The sequence below is a fragment of the Synchiropus splendidus genome, chromosome 3 (assembly GCF_027744825.2).
Source record: "Synchiropus splendidus isolate RoL2022-P1 chromosome 3, RoL_Sspl_1.0, whole genome shotgun sequence".
NCBI classification, from domain to species: Eukaryota; Metazoa; Chordata; class Actinopteri; order Syngnathiformes; family Callionymidae; genus Synchiropus; species Synchiropus splendidus.
In genome coordinates, this window is record NC_071336.1 from 34,132,348 (window position 1) to 34,146,839 (window position 14,492).

The 14,492-nt window shown below is 50.7% G+C and overlaps 1 protein-coding gene across 3 annotated transcripts in view; it reads left to right on the top strand.

Annotated features, from left to right (window-relative positions):
- The window catches only part of gli3 (GLI family zinc finger 3), a 120,105-nt gene extending 107,034 nt beyond the window's left edge, over positions 1-13,071 (top strand). For 2 of the 3 annotated variants that reach the window (XM_053860871.1, XM_053860872.1), the window contains 5 exons: positions 6,413-6,562; positions 6,643-6,807; positions 6,881-7,171; positions 8,031-8,418; positions 8,982-13,071. In XM_053860871.1, the coding sequence (XP_053716846.1) occupies positions 6,413-6,562; positions 6,643-6,807; positions 6,881-7,171; positions 8,031-8,418; positions 8,982-11,083 (3,096 nt within the window). In that variant the 3' untranslated portion in view covers positions 11,084-13,071. The remainder of the gene's footprint in view (positions 1-6,412; positions 6,563-6,642; positions 6,808-6,880; positions 7,172-8,030; positions 8,419-8,981) is intronic. The other variant, XM_053860870.1, reaches the window with a different exon arrangement.
- Positions 13,072-14,492: the final 1,421 nt, after the last annotated feature.

Genomic DNA, 14,492 nt, shown 5'->3' on the forward strand with positions numbered 1-14,492 from the left:
TATCAGGCCAAAAAAAAGAGGCCCATATTCTCCAATGCTGTGATCACGGGCCGACAGAAGCCGTAAACGCCAGTGCTGCTGCTTGTTATGAAGCTGGTGCGTCAGCGCCGCCTGCGCGGCGTCGCAACGTCGTGCGAGTGTGAGGTCGGCCGTTTGCACCGATCCGCTCGGAAGCAGCTCGACTCTCATCTTTTCCAAGATGAAATTCAAGTGACGGCAATTTCAGATAATCTGCTCGTAGATTATGACCGATGTTTCCGTCTACCCCGCCATTTGGGCCCAAATCGGAGCCCGTCAGCTCCGTCTGTGAGGTCGAATCATGTGATCAGCTGTTTCATGTTCCAGCTAATCAACTTCCCTTCCCGGCGTGTTTCTCCCCAAAGCCATTTTCACAAGACAAGGACGGGGGAGGGGACGCCTCATTGTTTGCATATAGGGACCCCCCTCCCCTCCCCCCTCTGGTCTGCACCCCAACCCAACCACCCCCCGCTGAAGTGCGTGCGGGAGCCGCTGTGGTCCAAATACTGTACTTATCCCATTACTGAAGGAGGAGAGGGGGAGATAAGAGCCGCCCGCTCGGCGGCTTCTGTAGGCGACGACCACGATCTCTGCTGCCGATCTGCGCCGCGGAAGATGAGAAATAAAATGCAAATGCGGCAGAGTTCCGGAAACACAATTCCCCGACGCAAATGTGGAAAACTAATGTGGATTTTGTCGTCGTCACGGCGATCTGATAATAATAAGTGGCAGAGGTTTGTGGAGGAATGAGGGCAGGAGGCTTTGATCTGTGGCCACCTGCTGCGTGCGTGTGTGACGTTGCGTCTGGTTGATCCTTGTGGGGACTAATTCTTGACAAAACACTGTCCTTGACAATGTGGGGACCATTTGGCTGGACCCCACAATTCCGAGCCGAAGGCATCAAGATAACTGGGAGTAAGGAGCTTTGCAAATGAGTTTATAAAAACTAGTGTCAGTTTTCAGCGTAAAAAAAAAAAAGGATGCACTGATTTGAACCAATATACTTTATTTGTAAAAAGCAAGAGTATTTCAAGTGCAAAGAACACACACACACACACACTAAATGAATATACATGCTGGATAAAACTGATGCTAAAATAAGTCTTTTTCATGATGATGTTCCATGAGTAGTTTCCGGGCTGACAGCGTGTAGTGAGCGCTGGTTGTTTTGTTACGGGGCTCCTCACAAGGGCGGAGCCTGACAGAGGTTAGGATGGGTGGAGTCTGAGTAGTGAACGCTCATTAATCCAGCCAATAAAAACAGTAGCTGCTGATGTGTTCCACAGGGTCGAGATGTAGAGGGTCAGAAACAGTCTGGAGAGAGATGGATGTGGAGGTCAGCCATGTTTGTTTACGTCCGCCCCGTATAGTGTTCGGGTGACGCTGCATGAATTTTACTTCCCTCTATTCCACATTTCCATCATAGGAATTTGGACATTCAGGATTCAGGATCCTTCACGTCCGAATCTTGACCCTTGGTGGCAGCATTTGTGGGCAAATGTGAGTGTTTGAAAAACTTGCGGCGCCTCGCAGGGATTGGTTGGAATTGTGTTCATCGTTGCGATCGTAACATCGCCATCTGCTGGAGAGACTGGTTACACTGCGCTGGTGTCCACGCGTGTATGTCTCATGATCCCCAACCGAGGCCCTGCATCTGGAATCTAACCATCAACCCTCTCCACTCCGTCTCTGTTCTGCCTGCTGGAGCTTGTTTTTACGCTCCGTCGCGCCGCTATCAGCAGCCGGAGCTCTCAGAGTCCGCGATAAGATAACAATCAGATCTGTGCGATGAAGCCGAGTTATCACGTGGACGCAGTCGACGCCAGCTGCTGTCACTTTCGCTTGTGACTTTTCAAACCTCCTCATCGCCTGCTCCTCGGTGTCGAGATAAGACCTGCGTCTGCTTTCATGTTTGTCCACCGCGCTCCTTCAAATCACTCGTTCTACCTCCATTCTAGTCAACTTAGGTTCACTTAGCTAGAATCAGGAATTAATGGGCCACAGTCAGCCGTTACATTATGACCGCTGTGGTCAGCACTGAGGAGAGATCACGACTTTTCCAGGCTAACTCATTCTGTCTGCGTCAGTTGATTCATCTGTTTTCAATATCGTGACACATTTTACTCGCTATTCATGGTCTATTTTTTGTGTCTATTTTAAATGCTGTTTGTCCTTTCTCCATTTTGAAGAGATTAAATATTATTATTATTTATAATAATTTACCTTTATTTTCTATCTGATGAGAGAATTAAAAGAATCCTATTAACTTCTACAGGTTGATCCGGGAGTGTGTGTGTTTCAGCGTATCTATCTTAGTAAGGTGCAATTTTGGGGAAAACACCTGGTTGCGGGACCCTTAGACATTTGTGGAGCCCTTTTGCTGGACCCCACAAGATTAATCCTCGCTATGAGGATGAAAACTTCAAAATAACCTGGTCATTATCGCTGGGTCCTGGTTCAGGAGAGCCATGTGTTTTGGATGGTTAGATTTAGGTGGGAGGCTGGGGAAAGGGCTATGGCCATGAGCGGTCCTCACAGAGATGGTGTGGTGTGTGTGTGTGGTTCCCTGCACGTGTGTGTTCTCGCAGCTCATCAGGCCGCTAATAGACTCCGCCCTCCACTTCCTTGTCACCTTTGTAGGTGGCGCTGTGCCGCTGCTGTGTGTGAGGCTGAGTGCCTCCCTGGTGTTCGGGGGAGATAAACTCAGGCGGGGTCTGAAGCCCCCCCCCCACACCTCGGCGCCTCTCCCTCTCTGGCTGCCGGCGAAGCCCTTTAATTGGTAAAATGCAGATTTTTTTTGATCAGGAGCAGGATTAGGACGCTTATCTGTGAGAGGATCTGACTGGGAGATGAAAGAGTGAATTACAGATGCCAATTCTGGCTCTGCCTCCTCCCTCCTTCTTCTCCCCCCCACTCCGTCGACGTCCTCCCTCCCTTCGCCGGCGTTTTTCATGCTCTTTCTTCCTTCTTTTTTGCACAAAGCACTTGAGCGCCACAAAAGAGCGTATGATTTATTAGCGGCTGTTTGATAAAGCTAAACGCCGCAGCGGCTCTGTGCGCCGGGCGGTAAACACTCTCTCCGTGCAGGTTTGCGTTCTCATGTCCGACGGGCTTGGTCCCGCTGAGACCCTGATGAGGAGTCACCAACACTTGAGTAGGAAAACTGTAGAAATGTTAGCATGCGAGCGCTAATTTCACTGCCCCAGGGCCCGCGGATCCTTCGTGTACGGCCCGCAGCGCTCCAGAGGCAGAAGATGTAAATGATGCTCTCAGTTGTGCAGGTGAATGTAGCTAGCTGGAATCTAAATGTAATTCCAACGCTTGTCTATCCAGGGAGGCTGAGGGAGTGCGTGTACGCCGCCTGTCCCCTGTGTCCCGCCGCTCCCCGCTCGGCGACACCCTCTTAAATCCATCTTGGTGGCGTTTTTACAGTTGTTGGCCGATAAGCTGGCAGCCGGAAGATGAATAAGCCGCCGCGCCGCTGCTATCAGCACCTGTTTGTCGATTTAGCCGACCAGCAATGTCCGTCTGCTCAGCATGGAGATTATTGATTCAATAAGAATTGCCATTAGATCATGTCATTAGGTCCGTCGGCGGCTCCTCTCTGTCAAGCGCGGCCCCATGCATCACGGCCGTCAGGCCCCTTTGGTCGCCGCGTGTACAAACACGGGTGTGTGTGCCTCTGGTGTCGGCTGTGATCCGCTGTTGTTCCATCACTCTGGGATATTGAACTCTACTCAGCGCAGACCGATCGCCCGCCACAGGGATTCCCTAACATGGCGGAGGGGGAGCGGAGGGAAAAAAACGAGTCGGTCGTGGCGAAGCTCTGACGAAGGTGACGAGGAGATCAATCTCTGGGAAAGTTCACTAACGTCTGTGGTCATCCAGTCCCCAATCACTTCCGATGGAATTAGTCTTGTTTTGTCACTTTAAAATTAAAAAAGTGTCAGGGAGATGAATGCCGCTCCTTTGCAGATACATTTCCTGGTGTTTCTCCGGCGCCGCGGCGCGATGCCTCGCTGACTCATTTGTTGACCCCGTTAATAGTCCCGGCGAGCGAATGTGGTGGTCTGTCATCGCATCGTCACTGCCGTGGCGTAACGTATGGCCGTTGGGAAAGTGGACCTTTTGCGTCCCATACTGACGCCGAAGGCAGCCTTCAGCGTTGCATGTTGACGCATCGGGATTTCAATTGGAGCGCACGTAAAAGAAAGGCGGAGGTTGGAGTAGGTAAGTCATGGGTTAGGTAGGCCACACACCTGATATCCTCGCGCTGCTGGGACGCTACAGAAAACGTTTCTTACTCCATTGAAACGCCTATACGTCAATGTGCAAGACTGAAGGCTGCATCAGCATCAGTTTAGGACGCAAAAGGTCCACTTTCCTAACAGCAATACATTAGTGGAGGAGGATCAAATGGGTCCGATCACAACCCCAGGATGTTTCCAAAGTGAATGCAAATGTTTCAACTACCACGACTGCCATCGGACTTTATCCTGCATGTCTTTAACCACCACTCAGTGGTGTGTCGTCAGCACATTTCCCAGTGTCTTCAGACAGCTGTGTGCATATGAGACGTTCCTATCTCAGAGTGGAGAGGATGAGGTTCTGTCCCTCGTCCGCCAGCACTTGACTCTTTCCCAAGTGTCTCAGTAAACCAAACGGCGTTGAAACTTGCAGCCAGCCGTCGGACAGTACAGTATTTCACACAGTTAAGACACGCTTTTTCATTCATCGTGTAGATAACTGAGTTACCAGAATGTAACTCTTCAAATGTCACATTGTTCAGTAAACCAAACACGCCACACAAAACCCATCCTAAATACTGGAGCACCTCGGCTCGTTCTTGAGGCTGAACAATCGTCATCATTCAGCGTCCCTTCTGAACTCAACCCAGAGTGACTCATGATTTTGTGCCGTGCTACAAAGGGACGCGTTGGTCGCTCCCCAGGTCATGATCTGGTCAGGCCTGCGGTCCTCGGAAGGCACAAAGATTCTGTTGTCAGTGCTGTGCCGTGCCTGGAGGAGGTTTGACCCCTTTATATGTCTTATTTGCCCCGGTGTTTTACAGAGGGACATTCTCCTGAGTGAGAGCTCAAAGAAAGCGTGTTTTCCCCAGACGTTTAAGAGCGCTCATTGTCAAGACTCCATTTATCCTTCCCCTTAGCTGTTGCCATCCCTCTCTGTTCAGCCCCTCGAGGTAGAGATTCTTCTGGCCTCCTCAGGAATGTAATAATACCAGTTTCTTCAGGGTCAGGATATTGTGTCTGTCTCTCTGGGTTTAGCTTGCTCACATCAGAGGCCACCACACTCTGCTGTCCCTGAAGCAGAGCCAGATGTGGACTACATCCCCGGAGGGTTCACGTCCGCGTGTGTTTTCAGCTTCGTTTCTCTGTTTACAGTCAACACTTGTCAAGGAAACGCTGAGAGATCTAGGAGTTAAGATGTGGGAGACACAAGAAAGGAAAGAACTGTTTGCAAGGGTTCCATCCAAGGCTTACCTGAATTTAAGTCTTGGTCAGGCAACATGCTATACCATACCGTAGGTTCATTCAGAGGTGGGAGAAGTGAACCCTGAGGTGACTACCATGGTGTGTACACAGAGGTACACAATTGACCCTCATTATAGAAGGCGTCCTTCACTGTCACCATTTGAAAAACAAAGGCAGAGTCTATGTGGCACCTGTGAAATATGGCATCTTGTTAGGATCTTCAGAATGTACCCGAGACAGGATCAAGTTGTCAGGCAGGAATCAGACGTGCTAAATGCTTCCGCATCAGATCCGGCCCGGGTCCGATTGATACCCAGCGTAGAGTTGACTGCTGTCTGGACCGGACCTGGCCCATATATCAGATTGTTCTACTGCGGGCCAGATTTGGTCCACATCTGTTTCAGATCCGTACCGGATGTGACTCATTGTTCTAATGTCATGGGATCCCAGAGTCTATGTGGCACAGATCCAGGCCAGATACATTTTCTATTAGGGACCTGAGGTTGCATTACTGCCACACCGGAAATAAAAAGTTGGACAGATGATTGAATCTGGTTTGGTCAGGACCCACCGAGTGAGGGCCTGCGAGGACTGGGATGGTGAAATATGAGTGAAGTCGGGGGGAGAACAGGGGCAAGGGACGAGGCAAATGAAGTGCTGTAACTGCCGTCACAGCCGGGAAAAGGTCTGGAGCAAGTATATTTGCCTGAACACGCGCTGCCCGTGCTTTGTGGCTCAGCGACGTGGCTCCAGAGACAACAATTGAAAAGCCAAGTCAACAATTGTTGTGTTAGGTTTCTATCCAAAAGTGCTAAAACCTCCTCAGGCTTCAGACCGCGCCGTGTATAGATCTCACAATAATGTAGGAAACACCCCCCCCAACTCACTGATGTCTCCCACAGCACATCAACAATGACCACATTCACGGCGAGAAGAAGGAGTTTGTGTGTCGGTGGGAGGAATGCTCAAGAGAACAGAAGCCCTTCAAGGCACAGTACATGCTGGTGGTCCACATGCGCCGGCACACCGGGGAAAAGCCTCACAAGTGCACGGTAAGAACGTTTTATTCTTCTACGCATCAGCTGATGATGAGTGAGGGGTCGGGTTCTGATGTGGCCCTCTTCCACAACAGTTTGAGGGCTGTGCCAAGGCCTACTCCCGGCTGGAGAATCTGAAAACCCACCTGCGCTCGCACACCGGAGAGAAACCTTACGTGTGTGAGCACGAAGGCTGCAACAAGGCCTTCTCCAACGCTTCGGACCGGGCCAAGCACCAGAACCGCACGCACTCCAACGAGGTAACAATGACTTGGTCATGTGATGTCCCCGTGCGCCTTTAGAGGAAGCTTAACTTCAAAACTGGCTTCGCAGAAACCCTACGTTTGCAAGATCCCCGGCTGCACCAAACGCTACACCGACCCGAGCTCTTTACGCAAACACGTGAAAACCGTGCACGGGCCCGAGGCACACGTGACCAAGAAGCAGCGCGGGGATTACCCACGGCCCCCTCCGCAGCCCCGAGAACCGGGAGGCAACGGTCAGGGCCGCTCCCCCGGGCAGCTGGCCCTGGGCGGCTACACGGACCAAAGGGAGTACAACCATGCTACCTCAAAGCAGGACGAATGTCTCCAGGTCAAGTCCATCAAGACAGAGAAACCCATGGTGAGACTTTATCATGTCTTTCACAGCCTGTACCAAAGGTGTTCTCCTCTGAAAAAAGAGTTTTCTCTTCAGTGGAAAAAAAACATTCAAGATAAAGTTTGTTTGGAAATTGAGGGATACACACCCTTCTTCTCTGCTGCAGTGGTCAATATTCTCCTGCTTTTCCTTCCTCAAAACACTTTCAGGATCACTTTAGCTTTCCTCCAACACTTCTCCCCAACCTCTAGCCTCTAGTTTGGTCCTTCACGCTGTCATGGACGACACTGCTCACAGATTTCTTTCAAAAACGGACTGATGTATCTCTCTGTAACTAACATGTAAGAGCTTTTCTCTAACAAATCCCTGTTCTCTCCTGCTGCCTTCCTCTGTGTCTTTCCGGGGACAGTGGGTGATCAGGTAAGACTGTCGCCCCCTTTTCTTACTCTTGTTCATCCCGTCATTTCTCTCCTTCACTCCACGTGTCGTTCAAAGTCTTCCCTCATTTCATTTGTTGAAGAGTCTCCGGAGATGATGTGGCAATTGAACCCCACTGATCCAGCTCGGAGTCCAGTTGTGATCCTTCGGTCAGTAGAAGCACCAAGTGATCTGGACCAAACTGAACCAAACCTTCATGGCGATTCATGTGTGGCCATGATGTTGAGTTCCTCTGCAGCAACTCTCCTAGTTCAGGGCATCAGAACACATGTGGACCTCAGGAGGGGCTGCAACATGTACCTGAAGGGAGCTAGGGTTCATCCTTGTCTTGGCCGACGGCTTGCGTCTCTAAATGTCGTGCAGTGAAGTGCTCCGATCATCCCCTGGTGACTTCCCCGATGGTTGCCTGGGAGACTCAACTTTTGCTCTGCTGTATGTCCATCAGACGTCTCAGCCAAGCCCTGGCAGTCAGTCTACATGCAGCAGTGACCAGTCCCCCATCAGCACCTATCCCAGCAGTGGAATCCAGCTTGCTGTGAGCGCCGGACGCTCGCCAGGGGAGGGGCTGGAGGAGGACGAGGAGAAAGAGGACCATGAAGAGGAGGCAGAGGAGGAGTGCGAGTCCTCCCCCATTATGGACTCCACCGTCTCCACGGCGACCGCGGCCATGCTGACCCTGCAGTCCAGGCGGAGCGTTGGCCGTCCGCTGCGCTGGATGGAGCATATTAAGAACGAACGGCTGAAGCAAGTGAATGGAGCGCTGCCCAGGCTGGGCCCCCTGTCCCCGACACCGCCCCCTAAAGGCTCTACGCTGCCTAACATCCTGGCAAAGGGTGAGTGACTTTTTTTCATAGTCGTATATATGGGAGGGGAACCTGTTTCTACAGGATCCTTCACGCTCATTTCTGTACACGAGGTATCGGATGTATGAACACAGTCAATGTAGGGCAACAATGCTGGGTGAAGAAAAGACATTATAGTGGAAAAGGGGGGGTTGGTGTCAGTAGTTTGCATCCATGGATTGAAGAACTCTGCCATGGTGTCCCAGTAGCTGACAGCAGGTGGCATGCGAGTGCAATCGTGATCACTATCTGCTCACCTTCTGTGAACCCTACTCTGCGTGATCCGGCGGAGTTCTGCTCCGTGGAACATGAGGTGACTCATCAGCACAATGTGCGAGGAGGTCACACTCGCAGCCATGTGGTGAGGAGTAAATTATCTTGTTACATCTGCCCAAATCTGGCTGCAGTGCTCAGGCGAAACTGATGCTTGAGATTCACGGTTCCACTGTGAAAAGCAGGTTTCGTGGCTGCAGCGTCTCGCGGCTCTTCTATCTGACGTTCACTGAGGCGTTCATTGGTCTTGTTTTTCACTTCACCTTTCCTCTGCTCTCCAGGATCCTGTCTGGGCAGGCAGTGGGGGCTGTGTCCACCCCAGCCACCTGTCGAGCTGGGAAACACTGAGCTCACCGTCCTCAACCTGCTCCGGGACCGGAGGGACAGCAGCGGCAGCGCCACAAGCTCGGCCTATCTCAGCACCAGCAGACGTTCCTCAGGCATCTCCCCCTGCTTCTCCAGCCGGCGGTCCAGCCAAGCGTCGCAGAGCGAGGGCGTGACGGCGGCGAGCCACCACCGCCGTCTACACAACCTGAGTTCCACTGACTCATACGACCCCATCTCCACCGATGCCTCCCGAAGGTCCAGCGAGGCCAGCCAGTATGGAGGTGGTCCAGGAGGGTGGGGTGGGCCGACAGGCGGTGGTGTCTGTGGGGTGCCAGGGGCCGTCGGGGCTGGTGATGGCAGCGGGTCTCGAGGGATGCTGAGCTTAACCCCAGCAGAGCACTATCACTTGAAAGCCAAGTATGCGGCCGCGACTGGAGGCCCGCCGCCGACACCCCTGCCCAACATGGACCGCTTGAAGACAAGAGCAATGGAGGAGTGTCCTAGCAACCAGCCGCTGCCCCCTCTGGTGAGACCTCAGCATTGCGGGGATGGAACCAACGGTTACGGACACACTGGCTACAGGAGAAGAGTATTGTATCCTGGCGAGGGTCCTGTACATGGGAACCGGAGGGCCAGTGACCCTGTGCGGACTCAGTCAAGTGACATTTGCAACCTTCCGCCAGTGCAGCGCTTCAACAGCCTCAGCAACCTTCACCCGCTTCCACCGCTCTCTCAACATTCTCCAGCTGACATGAGGAACTTCAACCTTCAGAACTATACTCGCTCCGAGGGCAACCTTCAGAGGGGACTTCCATCGTCCTACACTCCGAGCATAGCCGAGCACGCCGCCCTCGAAGCCCTGGCTATGGAGGAAGGAGCTGAGGCCAGCCTGCTTCTGGAGGACGAAGATATTCTGCCGGACGACCTGGTGCAGTATCTGCGCTCTCAAGTGAAAGCAGACCGGGGCTCCAACCTGCACAGTGACGGGCAGTCTTACCAAAGGGAATCGCTCCATCACCCCATGGAGACCACGGAGCGGATACCAGGCGTGAACTGCCTGAGCAGCTTCCAACAAATGAGCGAGAGGACCAGCCCGCATGTCCTCCCCATCCAGTGGAACGAAGTGAGCTCTGGGAGCGCCGACCGGTCTCCTCGGAGGGAGCCGAACTACCAGTCGCTGTGCGGAAAGTGGTCCGGTTCTACTCCAGAAAACTCATCGGAGCCGTTCGGCAGATTTGGAAACATGATGGTCCAGCAGCAACTGCCTCCCGAATTTCAAAACAGCTGTGCCCAGGCCAGCCAGGTGAAGCTGGAGACCTCTCAAAGCTCCTGCATGGAGATGACAGGAAGTGCACATCATGGTATGAACTCCTTTGACACCCGGGCCTCTCTGGACCCCAACACTCTCCACCATCTCCCGTACAACCAGCTGGTGCATGCCCCTCGCCCACCTGCGAACGGTCACAGGAACTCTGTCAGGAATCACCTCTCCTCCGAGGCCACCACCAAAACGCAGGCCCCCCTGAACCAACAGAGGAGCAGGAACCAGTGTCCACTTGTTCAGCAGGTTTCAGGGCTCAAACTTGAGGTGACCGATCAGGGATACTTGGATCATGCTTTTGGGGATCCCCTTTCCTTTGAGCCTGCAGACCCCAAAACCTCCTCAGTCCCGGTGCTGGAGGACCACTATCTGCTCGACTCCATCGTGGAGTCTGTCAGTCAAGAGGCAAACGGGGACACCATCTCACTTCTCTCTCCCGCCTCGGACCAGGTGACCAGCACGGTGGACGCGGGCGCGGCGGGCGCACTGGACAATGGGTTGGACTTTGGTGCCATTATGGATGACGGGTACGACCAGGGCAGCCTGGTCTCGGGGGTTTTGAGCCCCTCCATATTCCAGAGCCTCTCCAGGACCTCATCACGTCTCACCACCCCACGAGCGTCCGCAAACTACCACGGCGTGGCCCCCGGCCTGAACAACATGGCCATCGGGGACATGAGCTCCCTCCTCAGCTCTCTGGCGGAGGAGAGCAAGTTCCTGGCCATCATGCAGTAGCGCCCCTCTCCCTCTGCCTCCTTCAGAACATGTAAAGAAGACTCACTCTGGTGCAAGTGAAGATTCCGGACAGACATTCAGGCCGTGGCTTTATATTGTAAAAACAAAGAGCATCTCCCACTGGAGCGAGACGCCTCACTTACGTCTGTATAGATACATCGGTATGTTCCTCTTTTTCGGGAATGAAGGCTGATTTTAAAGCCCTTCTCTTTGTACGTCGATGTGATGGTGGGTGGAGCCGCTCGCCTCTTCAAACAGTATTCGTGTGTGGTCACTGTTTCGCTGTACACACTGTCGGTGAAGTGCATGTCTTCAGGAAACACTGTCGTGTGCGGTGTGCCAAGTATTGCTCTGATCCCAGAGCCTCCAAATCCATCCACGAGGTCCACTGCCGACCCGGTGTTGTCTTTTTATCAGGTAAACAAACACTCTCTGTTGCTTCTGTGACTGTAAACGTGCCAGTGACTTTTATTTTGTCCTGAACCGACTGCCTCACGCACCTTTGCTTGGTCTGCCAAGGACTGTGGCCCCTCAGGGGCCAGTAAACCTGGTACCTCTGGAGGACGGGCACAAAGGGTGGCTGCCTCTGGAACTCTAAACAGGAAACGGACCGTTGGTTCTTGTACGTTTTTTAAAGACAGTTAACTTGACGGTCTGCTGCGACAGCTGCGAGCAACCTGGTGGTGTTTCTTTTACACTTTGTCCAAACGATTCAAGCGGCTTGTTGGATTTGGCGCCAAAGTATTTCCAGTTTCAGATGATCTCTGGACGACAGCAGCGTCCGCAGCGTCGCCCCGAAACACCTGTTCAAACCGTTTTCCATTTTTGCTTGGATGGAAGCTTCTCGTCATGTGAATGTCGCGCCGCTAGCACTTGTCCTGGAGTGGTACGACGCTCGAGTCCGTGTTCCAAACTCCAAGAAGACAGCTCACATTTCCCACAGCCGTACATCGTCATCAGCCTTGACTATATCCTCCCGAAAAAAAAACAGAAACCCCCAAAGTTCTACACCAGCTCTGAGCCCCTCCCCTTTCCCACTCATCACCTAAACTGACAGATTTTTTTTTTTTTGGCGGGAAATTCTTTGGCGTTCAAAGCGCCGAGACTGAAAGATCCGTTCCGGTGCCACAGACTAACACAGGCCTGGTGCGACAAGACAAGGCGCACGGTTCATTTCCCCCCCCTCCCCCAAAAGTTGACGTCTCCTGTTTCCCTTCAACACTTGAAAGTCGTGCGGCAGTCGGTCGGTCGGTACTCGCCTGTAAATACCTTTTTATACTCTGTAATGATCATATTCTTGATTTGCACGGTCGTTCGGAGCCGACGTGAAAGTGGTGCTTAATGTTCTGTCTTGGCGACGCCAGTATTTCTCTCCTCTTCTGTTCCCGCTCTAAGATGTTTCTTTGATATATATATATATATAAATATATATATGAGTATATCGGACTTGTTTTCCTCCAGAGCTCTTAACTCAGATGTGCTGCCGTCGAGTGTTCCGTCAACAGTGTTAGTTTCGACCAGCCGCGCGCAAACGCTGGCCAGTTTTGTCAAAAACAAAAAAAAAAAAATGAGGAGGTACTGGTTTCCTTTGGTACTTTTGTAGCCATGTCTGTGGAGGAATGTGCCTTAAAGCTGTCAGTCACCTGATCACTGCCAAACTGAGAGAGGCCTGAGCAGGAGCCTGCAAAGTTTATCAGAAGAGTTGTTCTCCCTTCCACATTTACCCTGCGTTTCTGTGTACATACGCCGCATCTCTCTTCCTGTAGCTTAGCGGAGGACATTAAAAAGAACCGCAGGGCTCGCGGCCCACCGGAGCCGCCGGCGTCCAGAACCTCCACACGAGAGCTCTTTTATAACGGACTACAAATGTTTGTATGGTTTTAATAAAAAAGAACGAAAGAAAGAAATATGTTTGACGTCTCCTTTTTTCCCGTGATTCGCTTTTTCACTCCTCAGTTTTTTAGTCCCCAACAGTACCTCGATTACCGCAGTGAAGAGTGACAACCGAGGGTTTTGTTCAGAAGTTGAGGCCATTATGAGACATTTATTTCATGGTTTATGAACACATTACGACCAGCACCTTCCCCCGCATGAGAGAGTGTCCGAGACACGTGAGGAAGTGGTTGGGTGCAGTTTCTTTTTTTTTCTTTTTTTTCATTAACTTTAAACTTTAGGTCAGAAAGTGCTCAGTTTAAGGCCAAACATATTGAAATATGCTGCGTTACCAAACCTCCTGACAAAGTCCTGAATACACGGACAAGGAGAGAACTTCCATGTGAAGGATGATGAAGAGTCGAAGCTGCTGCAAACCACTGTATTTTCAATATTTGATTTGATAACCATCCTTTAAAATATGGTACAAACTGCTACATTGACAGACTGAGATTATTGTGCAGATGTATTAAAATAGTTGATGTATATGTCAGAATTTTTGTTTCGGATTTCCTCTTCACATTTGAGTAAATAGAAGGATGTTTAATATCTTGACGCGCAGCGTGATGAAGCCCTTTTTGATGAATTTTATTTCAATCTCAGGCTGATTTTTATCTGAGTGTTGATCAGTGAGAATCGCGACAGGACAATGTGGAAGGCGAAATATTAAAATGAATAACATTTCAAGCTGCTATGAAATGTATTTAGAACTGAAAGAAAAAAGATTTGATTTTGCTCATTTACATTTATTTTGTTATTTTCATCATTTTAAAAATGAAAACTTGTCTCTCACGGAAGAACCTTGGACGCCCTCTAGTGGTGGTCCTTGGTCACTACAGCAGGCCCCACTGTAACTTCATGTTACAGCGGAACTGCAGTGAGTGACAGCTCAAAATGGAATGTAAAAACTCCGGCTATAAATATTGGAAGACCAAAGAAAGGGACGTGACACTTTGACAGTGTTGTCTGCGTGAATCAAGGACAGAATGAGGTAGACTTAGCAATAGATTTTGGTCATATTTGAACGTTGACTTGGAACTGTGTTTGATTCCGACACACGTTCTTTTTAGATGCTCTAAATCGGAGGCGAACATAAACATAAAATGCCACTGAATCACTCAATATTCATGTCGTTTTTTCTAAAGAAATTGTTTTGTTGCTTCACCGTGTTTTCATTCAGAAGGATTAAATAAAGAGTTCGCTTCTCTGTTGTGATCGTTTTTTTTATTGGATTCTACAATTGTAGAATCCATAACTCGCTTCATGCGTTTGTTATTTCTGTTCGTATTTGTCCATGTATTTATTTTCTGCCCCTTTGTCTCGCAGTACATTATTATTCAATTACACATTTCTGTTATCAAAGCAAACTTTAGATTCATGACTTTCCTCTTGGAAACTTGTCCGTTTTACAATGAATCCCTTCAATCCACATTATTATTATTGTTGTGATTAGAAGTAGTATTTACATTTTATTTTA